The sequence below is a fragment of the Carcharodon carcharias genome, chromosome 33 (assembly GCF_017639515.1).
Source record: "Carcharodon carcharias isolate sCarCar2 chromosome 33, sCarCar2.pri, whole genome shotgun sequence".
Classification (NCBI taxonomy): Eukaryota; Metazoa; Chordata; class Chondrichthyes; order Lamniformes; family Lamnidae; genus Carcharodon; species Carcharodon carcharias.
In genome coordinates, this window is record NC_054499.1 from 21084315 (window position 1) to 21103713 (window position 19399).

At 46.8% G+C, this 19399-nt stretch overlaps 1 protein-coding gene across 7 annotated transcripts in view; it reads right to left on the reverse strand.

Annotated features, from left to right (window-relative positions):
- The window catches only part of LOC121272302 (phospholipase D2-like), a 137538-nt gene that overhangs the window by 20400 nt on the left and 97739 nt on the right, over nt 1–19399 (reverse strand). For all 7 annotated transcript variants that reach the window (XR_005941869.1, XM_041178895.1, XM_041178893.1 and 4 more), the window contains 5 exons: nt 15164–15274; nt 10375–10563; nt 6358–6556; nt 5373–5491; nt 1868–1981 (listed from right to left, as the gene is read on the reverse strand). Coding sequence is in view for 6 of the 7 variants with exons in the window: in XM_041178895.1 (XP_041034829.1) it covers nt 1868–1981; nt 5373–5491; nt 6358–6556; nt 10375–10563; nt 15164–15274 (732 nt within the window). In the remaining variant the exon portion in view is untranslated. The remainder of the gene's footprint in view (nt 1–1867; nt 1982–5372; nt 5492–6357; nt 6557–10374; nt 10564–15163; nt 15275–19399) is intronic.

A 19399-nucleotide genomic window follows, 5' to 3' on the forward strand; every position in this document is an offset into this window, starting at 1 on the left:
TCTCCAACTTTCTAGGCCATGAGGCCTAGCATTCCCCGATTGGAAAGCACCCCAACTCTTCCTCCAAATAGTGGCCCTGGGATCTTTTACATCCACCTGAGATGGCGACCTCCTCTGAAAGACGGCACCCCTGACAGTGCAGCACTCCCTCAGAACTGCAGCGCAAGTGTCGGCCAGGATTCTCTGGGGTGAGAGTCAAACTCTTGACCTTTTGGCTCAGAGAGTATCATGATACCCAATGAACCGCAGCTGACACCCAGACTGTACAAACAACTTTGTCTCCTGAGCATCTGTAGGATTGCGGGGAAATAATGAATGCCTTTGAAACTTTTGCTGCTGTATTTGTTCTTGCTTCGGTGACACTGATGTAGATTTGTCAGATGTGTTAAACAAACAGGAGCAGTTGCTTGATAGTACAGAACTTAAGTATTGTTGAAGAGGAAGACATGTTGCAGAAGCTTTTCATCTTGCACTCATCACGTCAAACACAAATTTCAAACAATCACAACAATTTATACTACAGGAGCAGAGGATGCTGATTGGTTGGCAAGTCAACTCTGATTGGTTGAGGCATTGCCATGGAGAAAGCAGTGGAGAATGATAGGCTCCCCAAGCTCCCGGGTAAGTCATGAACATATTCCTTCAGTTTGCAGAGAACATTCATTCCTCTCCTCTCAGAGGGTCATTAGCATTTGGAATTCTCTTCCCCAGTGAGCAGTGGAGGCTAGGTCACTGAATATAGTCAAGGCTGGGTTAGACAGATTTTGACAAGGGAGTCGAGGGTTATGGGGGGGTGGGGGGCAGACAAGAAAGTGGAAGGCAACAATCAGATCAGCCATGGTCTTACTGAATGGCAGAGTAGGTTTGAGGGGCTGAATGGCCTACTCCTGTGCCTATTTCCTATGATCTTATACACAAGGATCTGCTCTTTGCAAACAAAAGGCATATGATCAAGCCTTGTGCCTTTTTTGAGTCACTGCATCTCCTGCCAATGAATGATGGCCACCCATACCTGTCTGCGCATACGCAGAATCCAATGACATCATTTGCAAAAGACACAAATCCACCCTCAAATGGTGACAGCTTCTTTTCGGCTGTCCTCAAACTTTTAATAATGAATCTTATTTCATTGACCCTATACCCTCAAAGTGATTAACCCCAGGAAAAAAAATATAATGCAGCCAGGTGGAGAATCTCGTGGCACGAGTTAAATGGCGGGTCTGAAATTTCAGGCAATGCCACACTTCCTGATCCCTCTGGCGAGCAGGCACTCGGGGTGTGGCCATTTCCCTGTCTCTGCTTCTCCTGCTTTCCCTCCCTCTCCCCTGCCATTTCTTCATCTTTCAATACATTTCTAAAAAGGCACCAATTTATTTTAATTGGGGGTTGGGGTTGAGGACGGGCGGATGGAGTGGGTCCCATTTGCCACGCGCCCTGTCGGTGAGGTTTGGGATGAGCTGTGGATGGAAGCTGTTGACTCGATGCTGCCGGTGCCGTAATCTTTGAAAATTTAGTGCAGGTGATGACCGCGTGTGTGGCCTGTTACACATTGTCCCCTGCCCTGTGCGCATACAACTGCACATGTGCAGGCATTGGCAACAAACACAGACTTTCAAATTACCCTGGAGCCAAGAATTCCCTGTTGTTTTCGCCATGGCAACATCTCAGCCAATCAGAGTCAACTTGCCAACCAATCAGCACATTCCACTCCTGCAGTATAAATTGTTGTGATTGTTTGAAATTTGGTATTCTTGTGTTTGTCCTGATGAGCGTAAGATGGAAAACTTGGGCAACCTGTCTCTCTTTTCAGCAATTCTCAAGCAGGAGCAGATGAGCTTCATGCATGCTTCTGGTCTTTGTTGCTCACCTGAACATTGGCTGGAACAGAGCCTGGAATGACAAACGGAAGTCTGTCTGTGGTGGTGTGGGATTTTGGCAACAGATAAGGATAGCATGAGGGTTTGTACTTGGGTTTCACAGTCTGGAAATTGAAGATAATATTTTGGGTTAGAACATTTCCAACTCTCCTGTCAACATATTTTCTGCTTCAGTGGGCTGGCTTAGTTGATAACCAGTTAATCTCCATCATTATGAAACAATGCTAGACTGACATAAAACACTAATTCTGGACACAGCACTTTGGGAAGGATGTGAAGCTTTGGAAAACAGTCAGGAAATATTTACTAAAATGATTCCAGGAATGAGGGATCACAGTTACTTGGATGGTCTGGGAAAACGCTCCCCTTCAAACAGAGAAGGCTAAGAGGAGATTCATCGAGGTGTTTTTTTTAATATTCCTTCATGGGTTGTGGGTGTCACTGGCTGGGCCAGCATTTATTTCCCATCCCTAATTGCCCTTGAGAAGGTGGTGGTGTGCTGCCTTCTTGAACCGCTGCAGTCCCTGTGGTGTAGGTACACCCACAGTGCTGTTAGGAAGGATTTTGACATAGTGAAGGAACGGTGATATATTTCCAAGTCAGGATGGTGAGTGGCTTGGAGGGGAACTTGGAGGCAGTGGTCTTCCCATGCATCTGATGCCCTTGACCTTCTAGGTGGTAGAGGTCGTGGGTTTGGAAGGTGCTGTCGAAGGAGCCTTGTTGAGTTGCTGCAATGCATCTTGTAGATGGTACACACTGCTGCTACTGTGCCTCGGTGGTGGAGGGAGTGAATGTTTGTGGATGGGCTGCCAATTAAGTGGGCTGCTTTGTCCTGGATGGTGTCAAGCTCCTTGAGTGTTGTGGGAGCTGCACTCATCCAGGCAAGTGGAGAGTATTCCATCACACTTCTGACTTGTGCCTTGTAGATGGTGGACAGGCTTTGGAGAGTTAGGAGGTGAATAACTCGCTACAGGATTCCCAGCCTCTGACCTGCTCTTGTAGACACTGTATTTATATGGCTGGTCCAGTTCAGTTTCTGGTCAATGATAATCCCCAGGATGTTAATGGTGAGGGATTCCGTGATGGTAATACGATTGAATGTCAAGGAGATATGGTTAGATTCTCTCTTGTTGGAGATGGTCATTGCCTGACACTTGTGTGGTGCGAATGTTACTTGCCACTTGTCAGCCCAAGCCTGGATATTGTCCAGGTCTTGCTGCATTTGGACATGGACTGCTTCAGTATCTGAGGAGTCGCGAATGGTGCTGAACATTGTGCAATCATCAGTGAACATCCCCACATCTGACCTTATTATAGAAGGAAGGACATTGATGAAGCAGCTGAAGATATTTGGGCCTAGGAGACTACATTTAAATTACAAAGGGTTTAGATCGAATTAATAAAGAGAAAGTGTTTCTTGTGGCTGCAAGTTAATAACCAGATTTAGGGAAAAAATAACCAATGGGCTTTTTTTAAAGCAACGAGTAGTTAGGATTTGGAATTCACTGCCTGATAGGATGGTGAACACAAGAATACAAGGAATAGGAGCAGGAGTAGACCATTCAGCCCATCGAGCCTGCTCCACAATTCAATCCAATCATGGCTGATCTTGGGCTTCACCTCCACTTTCCCGCCCACTCCCCATATCTCTTAATCTCCTGAAAGACCAAAAAATCTGTCTATCCCCATCCTGGGATGGGGGACTGACATATGAGGAGAGATTGAGTGGATTAGGATTATATTCGCTGGAGTTCAGAAGAATGAGGGGAGATCTCATAGAAACCTATAAAATTCTAACAGGATTAGACAGGATAGAGGCAGGAAGGATGTTCCCAATGGTGGGGGAGTCCAAAACCAGGGGTCACAGTCTGAGGATATGGGGTAGACCATTTAGGACTGAGATGAGGAGAAATTTCTTCACCCAGAGAGTGGTGAGTCTGTGGAATTCGTTACCACAGAAAGTAGTTGAGGCCAAAACATTGTATGTTTTCAAGAAGGAGTTAGACGTAGCTCTTGGGGCGAAAGTGATCAAAGGGTATGAGGAGAAAGCGGGAGCAGCTATTGAGTTGGATGATCAGCCATGATCATGATGAATGGCAGAGCAGTCTCGAAGGGCCAAATGGCCTGCTCCTGCTCCTAGTTTCTTTGTTTTTATGTAAAATGTAGTCAATGTTGGAGCATCCACAACCCTCTGGTGTAGAGAATTCTAAAGATTCACAACCCTTTGAGTGAAGAAATCTCTCCAAATCTCCATCCCTAAATGATCGGTTCCTTATCCTGAGACTGTGCCCCCCGTGTTCTAAACTCCCCAGCCTGGGGGTGGGGGGGAGTGACTCAATCTCTCAGCGTCCCCCCCTGTCAAACCCCTTCAGAATGATGTACGTTTCAATGAGATCATTGTTCTAAACTCCAAAAAAATACAGACCGAATTTACTCAGCCTCTCATCATAGAACATCCCCCTCAGCCCAGGGACCGATTTACAGGAGCTGCACCCAGTATTCCAGGTGTGGTCTCACCAAATTCCAACGCAAGACTTCTTTATTCCTGTACTCCACTCTCCTTATAATAAAGGCCAATATGCCATTTACCTGCCTCATTGCTTGCTGCACCTGCAGGCTAACCTTGTGTTCCCCAATGGTTACAGATTTAATGGTAGCTTGCAAAAGGAAACTGGAAGAATAGTTAAAGGAAAGTAAAATATCAGGGGTATAGAGATGGAGTCAGAGCTAACTGGGTTGCCCTTGAAATGAGCCAGCATAGATTCGATGGGCCAAGTGGCTTACTTCCAGCCTGCACTGTACTGTTCTTTAATTGTATGACCGATTTTGAGAGACAAGGCATAGAAAGATAGGGAACCAGGGAAGAGAAATAGGGAACCAGGGAAGGGAGATGGAGTTGAGGGGCAGATCAGGCATGATCTAATTGCATTTACAAAGCGCCTTTAACATGGCAAGAAGTGCTTCGGGGGAGAGCTATCAGAGCCACATATGAGGGAGGATCATAAAAATCGGAGGATCAGAATTGGAGGGGCGCAGAGGTCTTGTAGGGATGAAGGAGGTTACAGACACAGGCCTGGGTAAGACCATGGTGGGATTTCAGCATACAGCAGTGGCATTGGCAGACTGGGAGCCAATGTAAATCAATGACCAGAGGCGTGATGGGTGAACAGAACTTTGTGTGAGTTAAGCTATGGACAACAGATTATTACAGGACTCAGATTATGAAGGATTCAAAACAGGAGCCCAGCCAGGAGAGCACTGGAATAATCAAGTCTGAAGGTAACAGAGTCAAGAATGAGGGTTTCAGTAGCTGACGAACTAAGGCAAAGGCAGAGAGGGGCATGATGACGGAGAGGAAGCAGGCAGTCTTGGTGATGGAGTGGATGTGGAATTAGAAGCTCAGGCTCATGGTCAAATAGGACACAAAATAGTCAACAGCAAACTCTATCAATGTCTGACAAATATTTGGCCTTTCTGTTGCCAAAGCAATATGACCTTGGTGAAGTTCCATCGTTGTATGAAGTGCCGTGCCACATCCCGTGCTGCTGCCCCGTGGATGACCACGCCAATATCACGCCATGGCATACGTGGAGTTGAGCTTCGATCAATGAAATCTATAGGTGGAGGAAGGATTCTTTACTGGAGTAAAGTGACACATGCTCCGTGTAATTATTTTATTTGTAAATAAATTCCTTTATCAGTTTTAGCCTGTCATTGCAAACATCAGCATTGCCTGAGTCAAAGGCTAAGGGGTCATGTCCCATCTCTGTGATCTGAGCACCATAATCCAAGGTGACATTGATCAAGGCACTACCGTGAGAGTGCTGCACTGTCAAAAGGTGCTGTCTTTCAGATGAGCTGTCAAATTGAGGCCTCCATTAGGTTGATGTGAAAGATCAGGTGGTTTCCATTGGCACACAAATAGGGGAGTTATCCCCAGTACCCTGGCCTGCATTTATCCCTCAAACAACATCTTTGAAAAAAAAAATTCTTGTCATGACCTCACTGTGTTATGTGGGATCTTGCTGTGCTCAAATGATCATGACTTGTTTCCCGACAACACAACAATGAATTTACTTCAAAGGCACTTCGGTGGGTTTAAAGCACTTTGGGACATCCTGAGCTCTTCAGGCACTGTCCTTCCCTCGTTGTATCCGAGTCCTCAAGTTTGTATTAGGAATACCGGATTAATGACTAGAACATTGGATTTGTGAAGTATATCCCATAAAAACCCAACAGATGGTCTTCAGAGACTCTGGTGGGTAATAGCATGGACAGAGGTGCCTGTTTGACCTGTGGCACAGGGAGTGAAATGATGTTTGTACTAAGAATGTTAGGAAAATTCTAACCAATAAGCTAGCTTTACCTTTGTAAGGCTCGTCCAGCTCCACCCAGTCACCAATAGGAAGCTAGCTTTATCTTTCAAAGGCTTGTCCAACTCCACCCAGTCAAATTCTAACCAATAGAAAATCAGCTTTACCTTCAAAAGGCTTGTCCAACTCCACCCAGTCCTTCTGAATGAAGTTACAATAATCTTTCCCTAGCCAGAACTGTCCACCGATGCCGCAGTCTGTTGAGTCCGCCCGGCAGTGAGATCGACATTCCTTCAGTTCCTCGACCCAGGCACCCTCACCCTCTGGAAACTTCTCCAGAGGCTCTGCCTCATTATGATTACTGACCTGGGGGAATAAACTTGTCAACATTGCTTTACGTATATGGGGGTGTGTGTATGTGTGTGTGTCAGCCCGAGCTCTGCGAGAAATACTCCCTGCCCTCTGTGTCACGAAGAGGTGGGCTCATGTCTCACTCCCAGACACTCGGGCCCAAAATCTCAACAGACACTCGCAGTGTCACTACGAAGGGGGTGCTGCACTGGCAGGGGTGCAAAACTCGGCAACCAGAGGAAATAGCCTCTGTCCGTCCTGTCAACCCCTTTGCTCAACTTAAACACCTCAATTAGATCAGCCCTTAATCTTTCACATTCAAGAGAATGCAATCCTAATCTGTCCTCATCACTGAGAGGGGTTATCTGGTCACTGAGCTCATTGCTGTTCGTGATACTGTGGGGTGTGGGGTGTGGGGGGTGGGGGGAGGAGGAGCAGGAGGGGGACAGGGAGCCTTGCTCCCTTAAAGTTCCCTCCAGTTCCCTATGACTTTGGTGCCCAGCCTCTGCAGGAGATTGTGGTGTAATAGTAATGTCTAGAACCATAGAACCATAGAACACTACAGCACAGAAAACAGGCCATTCGGCCCTTCTAGTCTGTGCCTAAATATTATTCCGCTAGTCCCACTGACCTGCACCTAGTCCATAACCGTCCAGATTTCTCCCATCCATGTATCTATCTAATTTATTCTTAAAGCTTAAGAGTGAGCCCGCATTTACCACATCAGATGGTAGCTCGTTCCACACTCTCACCAATCTCTGAGTGAAGAAGTTCCCCCTAATGTTCCCCCTAAACCTTTCCCCTTTCACCCTAAAGCCATGTCCTCTCGTGTTTATCTCTCCTAATCTAAGCGGAAAGAGCCTACTTGCATTTACTCTGTCTATACCCCTCATAATTTTGTAAATTTCTATCATATCTCCCCTCATTCTTCTACGCTCCAAGGAATAAAGTCCTAACCTGTTTAATCTTTTCCTGTAACTCAACTCCTTAAGACCCGGCAACATCCTAGTAAATCTCTGCACTCTCTCAATCTTACTGATATCCTTCCTGTAGTTAGGTGACCAGAACTGCACACAATACTCCAAAGTTGGCCTCACCAATGTCTTATACAACCTCACCACAACATCCCAACTCCTATACTCAATACTCTGATTTATGAAGGCCAGTATGCCAAAAGCTTTCTTTACAACCCTGCCTACCTGTGACGCCACTTTCAGGGAACTATGTATCTGAACTCCCAGATCCCTTTGTTCCTCCGCACTCCTCAGTGCCCTACCATTTACTGTGCATGTCCTATCTTGGTTTGACTTTCCAAAATGTAACACCTCACACTTTTCCGCATTAAATTCCATCTGCCATTTTCTGGCCCATTTTTCCAGTTGGTTCAGATTCCTCTGCAAACTTTGAAAGCCTTCCTCGCTGTCCACAATGCCTCCAATCTTAGTGTCATCAGCAAATTTGCTGATCCAATTTACCACATTATCATCCAAATCATTGATATAGACAACAAACAGCAATGGTCCCAGCACAGATCCCTGAGACACACCACTAGTAACAGACCTCCAGTCTGAGAAGCAATCATCCACTACCACTCTCTGTCTTCTCCCACACAGCCAATTTCGAATCCAGTTTACAACCTCTCCACGGATATCAAGTGTCTGAACCTTCTGAACTAACCTTCCATGTGGGACCTTGTCAAAGGCCTTACTAAAGTCCATGTAGACAACATCCACAGCCTTTCCTTCATCTACTTTCTTGGTAACCTTCTCGAAAAACTCTACAAGGTTCGTTAAACACGACTTACCACGCACAAAGCCATGCTGACTATCCTTAATCAGCCCTTGGCTGTCCAAATAATTATATATCCGATCTCTCAGAACACCTTCCAATAATTTACCTACTACTGACATCAGGCTCACTGGCCTGTAATTACCTGGTTTACTTTTAGAGCCTTTTTTAAACAATGGAACAACATGAGCTACCCTCCAATCCTCCAGCACCTCACCCGTGGCTAAGGACATTTTAAATATTTCTGCCAGGGCCCCTGCAATTTCTACACTAGTCTCCCTCAAGGTCCGAGGGAATATCATGTCAGGCCCGGGGGATTTATCTACCTTTATTTGCTGTAAGGCAGCAAGCACCTCCTCCTCTTTAATCTCTATATGTTCCATGAAACTACTACTTGTTTCCCTTCCTTCCTTATACACTATGCCAGTTTCCTGAGTAAATACTGATGCAAAAAAACTGTTTAAGATCTCCCCCATCTCGTGAGGCTCCACACATAGACGACCACCCTGATCTTCAAGGGGACCAATTGTGTCCCTTACTATCCTTTTACTCTTAATATACTTGTAGAAACCCTTCGGGTTTACCTTCACATTATCTGCCAAAGCAACCTCATATCTTCTTTTTGCCTTCCTGATTTCCTTCTTTAGTATTTACTTACATTTTCTATACTCTACAAGTACCTCATTTGCTCCTTGTTGCCTATATCTGCTATACACCTCTCTCTTCTTAACCAGATCGCCAATATCCCTTGAAAACCAAGGTTCCCTGTGCCTGTTAACTTTGCCTTTAATCCTGACAGGAACATGCAAACTCTGCACTCTCAAAATTCCGCCTTTGAATGCCTTTCACTTACTGAACACATCCTTGCCAGAAAACAACTTATCCCAATCCATTCTTCCTAGATCCTTTCTCAGTTCCACAAAATTGGCCTTTCGCCAATTTAGAATCTCAACTCGAGGACCAGACCTATCCTTATCCATAATTAGCTTAAAACTAATGACGTTGTGGTCACTGGACCCAAAATGTTCGCCTACACATACTTCTGTCACCTGACCTGTCTAGTTCCCTAATATGAGATCAAGTATTGCATCCTCTCTCGTTGGTACCTCTATATATTGATTTAGAAAACTTTCCTGAACGCATTTGACAAACTCCAAGCCATCCAGCCCTTTTATAGTATGGGAATCCCAGTCAATATTGGAAGGTTAAAATCTCCTACTATCACAACTTTCTGTTTCTCACATCGGTCTGCTATCTCTCTACAGATTTGCTCCTCCAATTCTCTCTGACGATTGGGCGGTCTATAATACAACCCTATTAGTGTGGTCACACCTTTCCCGTTCCTCAGCTCCACCCATATGGCCTCTGTAGACGAGTCCTCTGGGCTGTCCTGCTTATGCACAGCTGTGATATTTTCCCTGACTAGTAATGCCACTCCTCCCCCTTTCATCCCTCCCCCTCTATCACTTCTGAAACAACGGAACCCCGGAACATTGAGCTGCCAGTCCTGCCCCTCCTGCAACCAAGTCTCACTAATAACAGTAATGTCGTAATCCCACGCCCTAAGCTCATTTGCCTTTCCGACAATACTCCTTGCATTGAAATAGATGCACCTGAGAACTACTAGACTGGTAATCCAAGAGACGCAGGCTAATGCTCTGGGGACAGGGGTTCAAATCCCACTGTGACAACTGGTGAAGTTTAAATTCAAATCATTTAAAAAATCTGGGATCAAAAGCTAGTTTCATGGTTGCAGTGCAGTAATTGAAACCATTATCGATTGATGTAAAAACTCATCTGGTTCACTAATGTCCTTTAGGGAAGGAAATCTGCCATCCTTACCTGGTCTGGCCTACATGTGACTCCAGACCCTGGATTCTTAACTGCCCTCTCTAGGCCAATTATGGATGGGTAGCCAAAGTTAGCCTTGCCAGCGATGCCCACATCCCGTGAATGAATTTGAAAAAAATGTTACAAAGTTGTGAGGGGGAACACAAGAAGGCCCAAGGCCACCAATCAAATCTGACCGAGGCAGTTGCTCATACCAGGTCTACCGTGGGATTGGCCAGCTCGGCATTGCCCACATCCGTGAGGCGATACTCCTGGTCGTCCCACCTCCCGTAGGCCAGGTCCAGCCCTCCGAGGAAGGCCACCGACTGATCGACCAGGACCAGCTTCTCGTGGTGGGCCCACAGCAGCACCGTGGACGAGACGTGGTCTGGGTGTCTCATCACCTGCCAACGGAGACCGAGAGAGAAAGTTACACAGCGCCAAAGCTTCCCGATTGAGCAGGCAACAGACAGACAAACAAACAAAGACTGTTAATCATCCCATTTGAGCAGTCAGTGAGGCTCAAGACTCAAGAGGCTACGTTGAACTAGTACAAAACCTATTTTGGCCTCAGTTAGAGTATTGTATCCAATTCTGATCACTGCACTTTAGGAAGGTAGTGAAGGCTTTGGAGACAGTGCAGAAAAAATTCATGAGAATGGTTCCAGGGATGAGGAATTTCATTATGAAGATAGGTTGGAGAAGTTGGGACTGTTTTCCTTGGTGAAGAGGAAATTTGATAGAGGTGGTCAAAATCATGAGGGGTCTGAACATATGAATTAGGAGCAGGAGTAGGCCACTCGGCCCCTCGAGCCTGCCCCGCCATTCAATAAGATCATGGCTGATCTGATTGTAACCTCAAGCCCACATTCCCGCCTACCCCCAAAAACCCTTCACCCTTTTGCTAATCAAGAATCTTTCTAACTCTGTCTTGTTAGGAAATAAAGACAGTTTAAGTTATGTTGGTATTTGTAGGTGCTAGCAATGAGTTTTAGCTTTAACGTTTAAGTTTGATGTGTATTTCTGTGTCTGTGTGTTAAGAAAGGTCAAATTGAGTTTTAGTTTTACTTTATAAAGGTGCCTGCATTTCTTATGAGGGTTTTTACGACTGTGAGCTAAGTTAAGGAAACAGGAGTAGAAGAATTGGGCTGTTACCTAGCAACAGGAGGTCCAGAGAGGCAGGTCTCTCCCACAGACACACAGAAAAACTCAAGAAACAGCAGTTTGAAGATCAGTTTGAAGCCAAGGCCCCAGAGAGACTGGACATTGGGAGAGGGAGCTGCAGATTTCCCAAAAGAACCAAAAGGGTCCCAAGGTCAAAGGAGTGAGACAGAAATGGGGGAAAGTCCTAAGCAGATCTTCGAGTTAAAGGAAGGACAGGAACCTCGAAAAGGTCCTGTTAATGAAGTTAAGAGTGAGGAGCAAAGAGAAAGGCTCCAAGCTTCAGATTTAAAGAGACAAAAGCTGCAGAAAGCAGATTTAAAGTGAGAACAGCTTGCAAGAGGCAAGAAGGTCCAAAGAGACAACTGAAAGTCTGTAATGTTATGGGCATGTGACGCATAGGTACTGGTGACAACAGTGAGAGAGGGTGGAAGACAGCTTGAATTCATGTGGTGACCCAAGGGGGAGAAACATCAGAAGGAGAGTTTGAAACCCTTGCAGAAGGCGTCTGACAGAAGGTGTCAGTTTGGGAGAAGATTCCAAGGCGAGGTTTTGGAGAGTGGAGATTGGAAACCCTTGTGTGAAGGACGGAGTGCAGTGAGACCGGTTGGCTCATAGTGTGACAAACATGTGGGGGGAGTTGAGGAGAGATCTATAGCATGCTTTTGAGGTGGCATCTATCAATTGGTTTCAGAGCGTGGTGTGTCTGACCACAGGGTGCCTATTGGTGCATGGACTGTGTACTTACTGTGAACATTAGGGTATAAGATAGCGTTTGTAACTTGTGTTATCTTTACAAATCTGTATATATCTGTAAAGGTATAGTTGTGGGTAAAGGAGTATTGTAATATATTTCATCTTTTCCTGTTTAATAAATGTTTTACTCTTTTGTTAAAAATTCATCAGCTGACTTCTGTGACTCTGTTCAGTAGCCACTCTCCATGTATCTAAACAAACAAATAAAAGTTTGGATCTATCAAGCTGGGCTCCGCCCTGGGATCAGGCTTGTCCAGGGGGGTAATCACAGCTGGGGATCGTAACAGCCTTAAAAACATTCAAAGACTCTGCTTGCACCACCTCTTGAGGAAGAGAGTTCCAAAGACTCACGGCCCTCTGAAATTTGTCCCCATCTCTCTCTCAAATGGGTGACCCCTTATTTGTAAACAGTGACCCCTAGTTCTAGATTCTCCCACAAGAGGAAACATCCTCTCCACATCCACCCTGTTGAGACCCCTCAGGATCTTAAAGGTTTCAACAGAGTAGATAGAGAGAAACTGTTCCCACTGGTGAAAGGATCAAGAATGAGAGGGCACAGATTTAAAGTATGAGAAAATATATGATATGAGAAAAATCTTTTTCACGCAGCGAGTGGTTAGGGTCTGGAATGCACTGCCTGAGAGTATGGTGGAGGCAGGGTCAACTGAAGCGTACAAAAGGGAATTAGTGTGTTATCTGAAAAGGAAGAACGTGCAGGGTTATTGAGGAGGAAGTGGGAGAATGGCATGAAGCGAATTGCTCATTTGGTGATCAGGTGCCGACATGATGGGCCAAATGGCCACCTTCAGTGCAGTAACAAATCTGTGATTCTGCTCCAGTGGGTCAGGTGCGCACTGGAGATTACATGACATGGTTCACAGAAGAGTAGGGAGTGCCCTTGAGTTCCTCCTATTCTGATTTTTGCATGATGTAGTGTTCAATTGCTCATGTTTGATTATGTGAGTCTGGTAACTTATCCATGCTCACTGTGCTTGGTTGGTTAAGCCTGGCTGTTGACTCAGAGCAAAGTAAACAGACACAGAGACCTAAAAGCTGAGCTGGGGTAAGCATGGAGCAGACATTTTGTGATTGCTGAGATATTTTAAAGCACTGTAAATGAACTTGTTGCACACTTAGAAACGAGTGCCATCTCTGCGCAGTTCTGTGGTAGATCATCTATATGAAATATACAATATACAATAAACTGGCAAGTACACAACAGATCGTCCTCTATGAATTGGGGACAGCAGCAATGCCATAATACCAGGAGCTGGGGACTGTGTTTCATGAGCTCTTCTGACAACCACAAGCCATTTGCACACTACTCGTTGTTCTGTCCATCCTTATCTGGTATTAATTCCCAACTCTTAAATAGAGGTCTACAGATTATGACAGGTTTCAACAGGGTAGACCAGGGAAATGTGCTCCCATTAGTGGTGGTATAAGGACTCGGGAACACGGATTTAAGGTGTTGGATAAAGAGACACGGCGGGGTGGGGGGTGGGGGTGAGGAGGAGCTGCGGTTTTGTTTCTAAACACAGTGAGTGGTGATGGTCCGGAACTTGCTTCCCACAAGGGAGGTGGAAGCCGAGACAATGAACGATCTCAAAAGGAAATTGGATGGACACTTGAGGGAAATAAACTTGCCAGACTATGGGGATACAGTGGGGAATGGGACTGACTGGATTGGTGTATAGTGTGGACTCGATGGGCTGAATAGCCTCCTTCTGTGCCATAATGATTCTTTGAGATCAGCTGACTAAAAGAAATGCTGGGAGGGTGGGTGTGGGTGGTGGTGGGGGATGGTGTGGGGGTGGGAGTGTTTGGGTGTGGGGTGGGGGTCCCTCCATTCGAAGCCACCTCCTGACAGGGGTGGGGGGGCACCCTCCCCTTAACACCTAGTGACCTCCGGACCTCTTTCTCACCTCAGCCCATCCCCCGAGACCCCAATCGCCTCCCTCACCACCATCTCCCTGCAACACCTGCACCCCCCCCAGCCTTCCCTATCATCCCCGCCTTTGGACCTCCTGACCTTGTCTCCGGTTCCCTGGGCTGAGTCTCAGGTAGTTCCCTGCAGGGCCTCTTCCGACCACTGCGGCGCTGTTGCTGGAGGGACTGGAGAGCTGCCGGCCAACCTGACTGGCCAGCAGCTCTCCAAGGTGGGGCTTCCTCCCACGCGAGGGGCAGAAGTCCCACCTCTGGCCAATCAACACTCGTTAGAGCTTAAAATGGCCAAGGTGCTGAACCCCCACCATCTTAAAAATTTGGACCTAAGTCTTCCTTTTTTATCTTTAAAGATCTCAGGACAGGAAGCACTTCACAGAAGATCAAGTTATTTTTGAAGTGTAGTATAACACAGGGAAGAAAGCTCAGCAGGTTGATGAACATCCTTCTAGGAATTGAACCTGCCCAGGGTGGCCCACTAGTGATCCTAATCTGAGACAATTATGATCTGCTCTTCATGCTCACGGACTGGATTGGTCAATGGAGGTGGGAAAGGAATATCCAAAGGTGGTCGACCATCACCTTTACACGGCTACCAGGTGGTGGTGTCAGGGTAATGTCACTGGGCTAGTAATCCAGAGGCCCAGACGCTGGAGACATGGGTTCAAATCCCACTGTGGCAGCTGGTGGAATTTAAATTCAATTAATAAACCTGGAATAGGAAGTTAGCCTCAGTAATGGTGACCATCACACTCTCTTCAATTGTCGTCAAAACCCTTCTGGTTCACTAATGTCCCTTTAGGAATGGAAATCTGCCATCCTTACCTGGTCTGGCCTACATTTGACTCCAGACCCACGGCCATGTAGTCGAATCTTAACTACCCCCCAGCAAGCCACTCAGCTCAAGGGTAATTAGGGATGGGCAACAAACACTGGCTTTGCCAGCGTCGTCCACATCCCAATAAAGAAAGGGCTAAAATTAAGCTAGACAACATCTGAATAGTGAGAGTCACCGCACTTGGGTGTAATTCCCCAAAAAGCTGTAGATGTGACAGAAAAATGGCATTAGTGTTGGCAGCAGGGGCAAGCTTGGGTACAAGCAAAAACATGAGAGACAGAAATATGAGCAAACAGAAATTGTACCGTGATATTTGAATGGAGAGATGTCAAAGTCCTCTTGCTGTATTCACTGTTGATGCCCAAGGCAAGTTCCACCTCCTTGTATAACAGGACAAAAATCTTCACTCCTTGTTCCTGAAGAGAGAGGGAGAGACAACAGGAAAGATTTCTACTCCTGCTACGTGACCAAGGATCAGAATTCAAACTGAGGGCAGGTTAGTTCAGAGCCAGGACGTGACCTCCCGCCATCAGACCCTGCGGAGATACCGGGGTCTGGAATATCCTTCCAGACAGTGTGACCAAACCTGGAAATCGGAAATAAAACATGGAAACACTCAGCAGGTCAAGCAGCAGCTGTGAGAGGGAGAGCCCCCGACTATTCTCATCTACCCTGTGCATCTTCATTACTTGCCCGTATTTCACTGGGTATCTCATTTCATGTCCCATTGTGGGGAGGCAGTGGCATAGTGGTATTGTCACTGGCTGAGTAATCCAGAGGCCCAGGGTAATGCTCTGGGGATGGCAGATGGTGGAATTTGAATTCAATAAAAATCTGGAATTAAAAGTCTGTTGATGACCATGAAACCATTGCTGATTGTTGTAAAAACCTATCTGGTTCACTAATGTCCTTTAGTGAAGGAAATCTGCTGTCCTTACCTAGTCTGGCCTACATGTGACTCCAGACCCACAGCAATGTGGTTGACTCTTAACAGCCCTCTGAAATGGCCCTACAAGCCACTCAGTTATATCAAACCACTGCAAAGTCTAACAGGAACAAAACCAGACTGTCCACCCGACATCAACCTAGCCACTGACAACAACAGTCTCAGCCCTGTCGACCCTGCAAAGTCCTCCTGACTAACATCTGGGGGCTAGTCCCAAAATTGGGAGAGCTGTCTCACAGACTAGTCAAGTAACAGCCTGACATAGTCATCCTCACAGAATCATACCTTACAGATAATGTCCCAGACTCCACCATCACCATCCCTGGGTATGTCCTGTCCCACCGGCAGGGCAGATCCAGTAGAGGTGGCAGCACAGTGCTATACAGTCTGGAGGGAGTTGCCCTGGGAGTCCTCAACATCAACTCTGGACCCCATGGAGTCTCATGGCACCAGGTCGAACATGGGCAAGGAAACCTCCTGCTGATTACCACATACTGCCTTCCCTGGAACATCACTTGGAGGAAGCACTGAGGGTGGCAAGGGCACAGAGTGTACTCTGCGTGGGGAACTTCAATGTCCATCACCAAGAGTGGCTTGGTAACACCACTACTGACCGAGCTGGCCGAGTCCTAAAGGACATAGCTGTTAGACTGGGTCTGCAGCAGGTGGTGAGGGAACCAACAAGAGGGAAAAACATTCTTGACCCCATCCTCACCAACCTGCCTGCCGCAGATGCATCTGTCCATGACAGTATCGGTGGGAGTGACCACCGCACAGTCATTGTGGAGGCAAAGTCCTGCCTTCATATTGAGGATACCCTCCATCGTTCTCTGTGGCACGACCACTGTGCTAAATGGGATAGATTTCAAACAGATCTAGCAACTCAAGGCCTGAAGCATTTGCAACAACCTTCAGCCAGAACTGCCGAGTGGATGATCCACCTTAGCGTCCTCTGGAGGTCCCCAGCATCACAGACGCCAGTCTTCAGCTAATTCAATTCACTCTACATGAAATCAAGAAACAGCTGAAGGCACTGGATACTGCAAAGACTATGGGCCCTGACAACATTCCGGCAATAGTACTGAAGACTTGTGCTCCAGAACTTGCCATGCCCCTAGCCAAGCTGTTCCAGTACAACTACAACACTGGCATCTACCCGGCTATGTGGAAAATTGCCCAGGTTTGTCCTGTACACAAAAAGCAGGACAAATCCAACCCAGCCAATTACTGCCCCATCAGTCTACACTCGATCATCAGTAAAGTAATGGAAGGGGTCATCAACAGTGCTATCAAGCAGCACTTACTCAGCAATAAACTGCTCACTGATGCCCAGTTTGGGTTCCACCAGGGCCACTCAGCTCCTGACCTCATTACAGCCTTGGTTCCAACATGGACAAAAGAGCTGAATTCCCGAGGTGAGGTGAGAGTGACTGCCCTTGACATCAAGGCAGCATTTGACCGAGTGTGACATCAAGGAGCCCTAGCAAAACTGGAGTCAATGAGAATCAAGGTGAGAACTCTCTGCTGGTTGGAGTCACACCCAGCACAAAGGAAGGTGGTTGTGGTTTTTGGAGGTCAGTCATCTCAGCTGCAGGACATCACTACAGGAGTCCCTCAGGGTAGTGTCCTCAGGTTGGCCAAACCATCTTCAGCTGCTTCATCAATGTCCTTCTTTCCATCATAAGGTCAGAAGTGGGGATCTTTGCTGATGGTTGCACAATGTTCAGTACCATTTGCGACTCCTCAGATACTGAAGCAGTCCATGTCCAAATACAGCAAGGCCTGGACAACATCCAGGCTTGGGCTGACAAGTGGCAAATAACATTCATGCCACTCAAGTACCAGGCAATGACCATCTCCAACAAGAGAGAATCTAACCATTGCCCCTTGATGTTCAATGGCATTACCATCACTGCATCCCTCACTATCAACATCCTGGGGGTTACCATTGACCAGAAACTGAACTGGACTAGCCATATAAATACTGTGGCTACAAGAGGAGGTCAGAGGCTGGGAATCATGTGATGAGTAACTCACCTCCTGACTCCCCAAAGCCTGTCCACCATCTGCAAGGCACAAGTCAGGAGTGTGGTGGAATACTCCCCACTTGCCTGGATGAGTGCAGCTCCCACAACACTCAAGAAGCTCAACACCATTCAGGCCAAAAAGCAGCCCCGCTTGATTGTCACCCCATCCACAAACACTCACTCCCTCCACCACCTACGCACAGTAGCAGCAGTGTGTGTACCATCTACAAGATGCACTACAGGAACTCACCAAGGCTCCTTAGACAGCACCTTCCAAACCCACAACCACTACCATCTAGAAGGACAAGGGCAGCAGACACATGGGAACATCACCACCTGGAGGTTCCCCTCCAAGCCACTCAGCATCCTGACTTGGAAATATATCGGCCGTTCCTTCACTGTCGCTGGGTCAAAATCCTGGAACTCCCTCCCTAACAGCACTGTGGGTGTACCTACACCACATGAACTGCAGCAGCTCAAGAAGTCAGCTCATCATCACCTTCTCAAGGGCAATTAGGGATGGGTAATAAATGCTGGTCCAGCCAGCGAAGCCCACACCCATGAATGATTAAAAAAAGTCTCCAGTTTTCTTTCCGGTAGTTGTTCTTCAGTTGGGGGTCTGGACAATGTACTGGGGCATTGAACTATTAAAGGCAAGGTTTAATGTTGTCCTCAGCTGAAGTCCTCTTTATGACAGGGAAGAGCAAAATAGGAATGCAGGAATGCAGCAAGTTCCAGCAACAGTATAATTCCCAATCCCACTATTGTCCCTCTCCCTATCCTAGGGATGGTAGGTTAATTCCATTTCCAAATCCTCTTGAATAATCAAATGGTTACAACACAGACAGGCATTCTGCCCATTGTGTATGTGCTAATTCCCTACAAGATAAACTTACTTAGTCCCACTCCCCCTCCTTTTCCCCATAACCCTGCAATTATTTTTTCGCTTCAGAAAATTATCATCTTTTGAAAGCCTCGATTGACCCTGTCTCCACCACACTCTCAGGTAGTACATTCCAGATCCTAACCACTCGATTGACCCTGTCTCCACCACACACTCAGACAGCGCATTCCAGATCCTAACCACTCGACTGACCCTGTCTCCACCAAACTCTCAGACAGTGCATTCCAGATCCTAACCACTCGATTGACCCTGTCTGCCCCACACTCTCAGGCAGTGCATTCCAGACCCTAACCACTTGACTGACCCTGTCTCCACCACACTCTCAGGCAGTGCATTCCAGACCCCAACCACATGATTGACCCTCCCTCCACCACACTCTCAGACAGTGCGTTCCAGATCCTAACCACTCGATTGACCCTGTCTCCACCACACTGTCAGACAGTGCATTCCAGATCCTAACCACTCGATAGACCCTCCCTCCACCACACTCTCAGACAGTGCATTCCAGACCCTAACCACTCGATTGGCCCTCCCTCCATCACACTCTCAGACCGTGCATTCCAGACCCTAACCACTCAATTGACCCTCCCTCCACCACACTCTCAATCAGTGCTTGAAAATGTTTCTCCTCATGTCTCCATTGCATCTTTTGCCAATCGCCTTA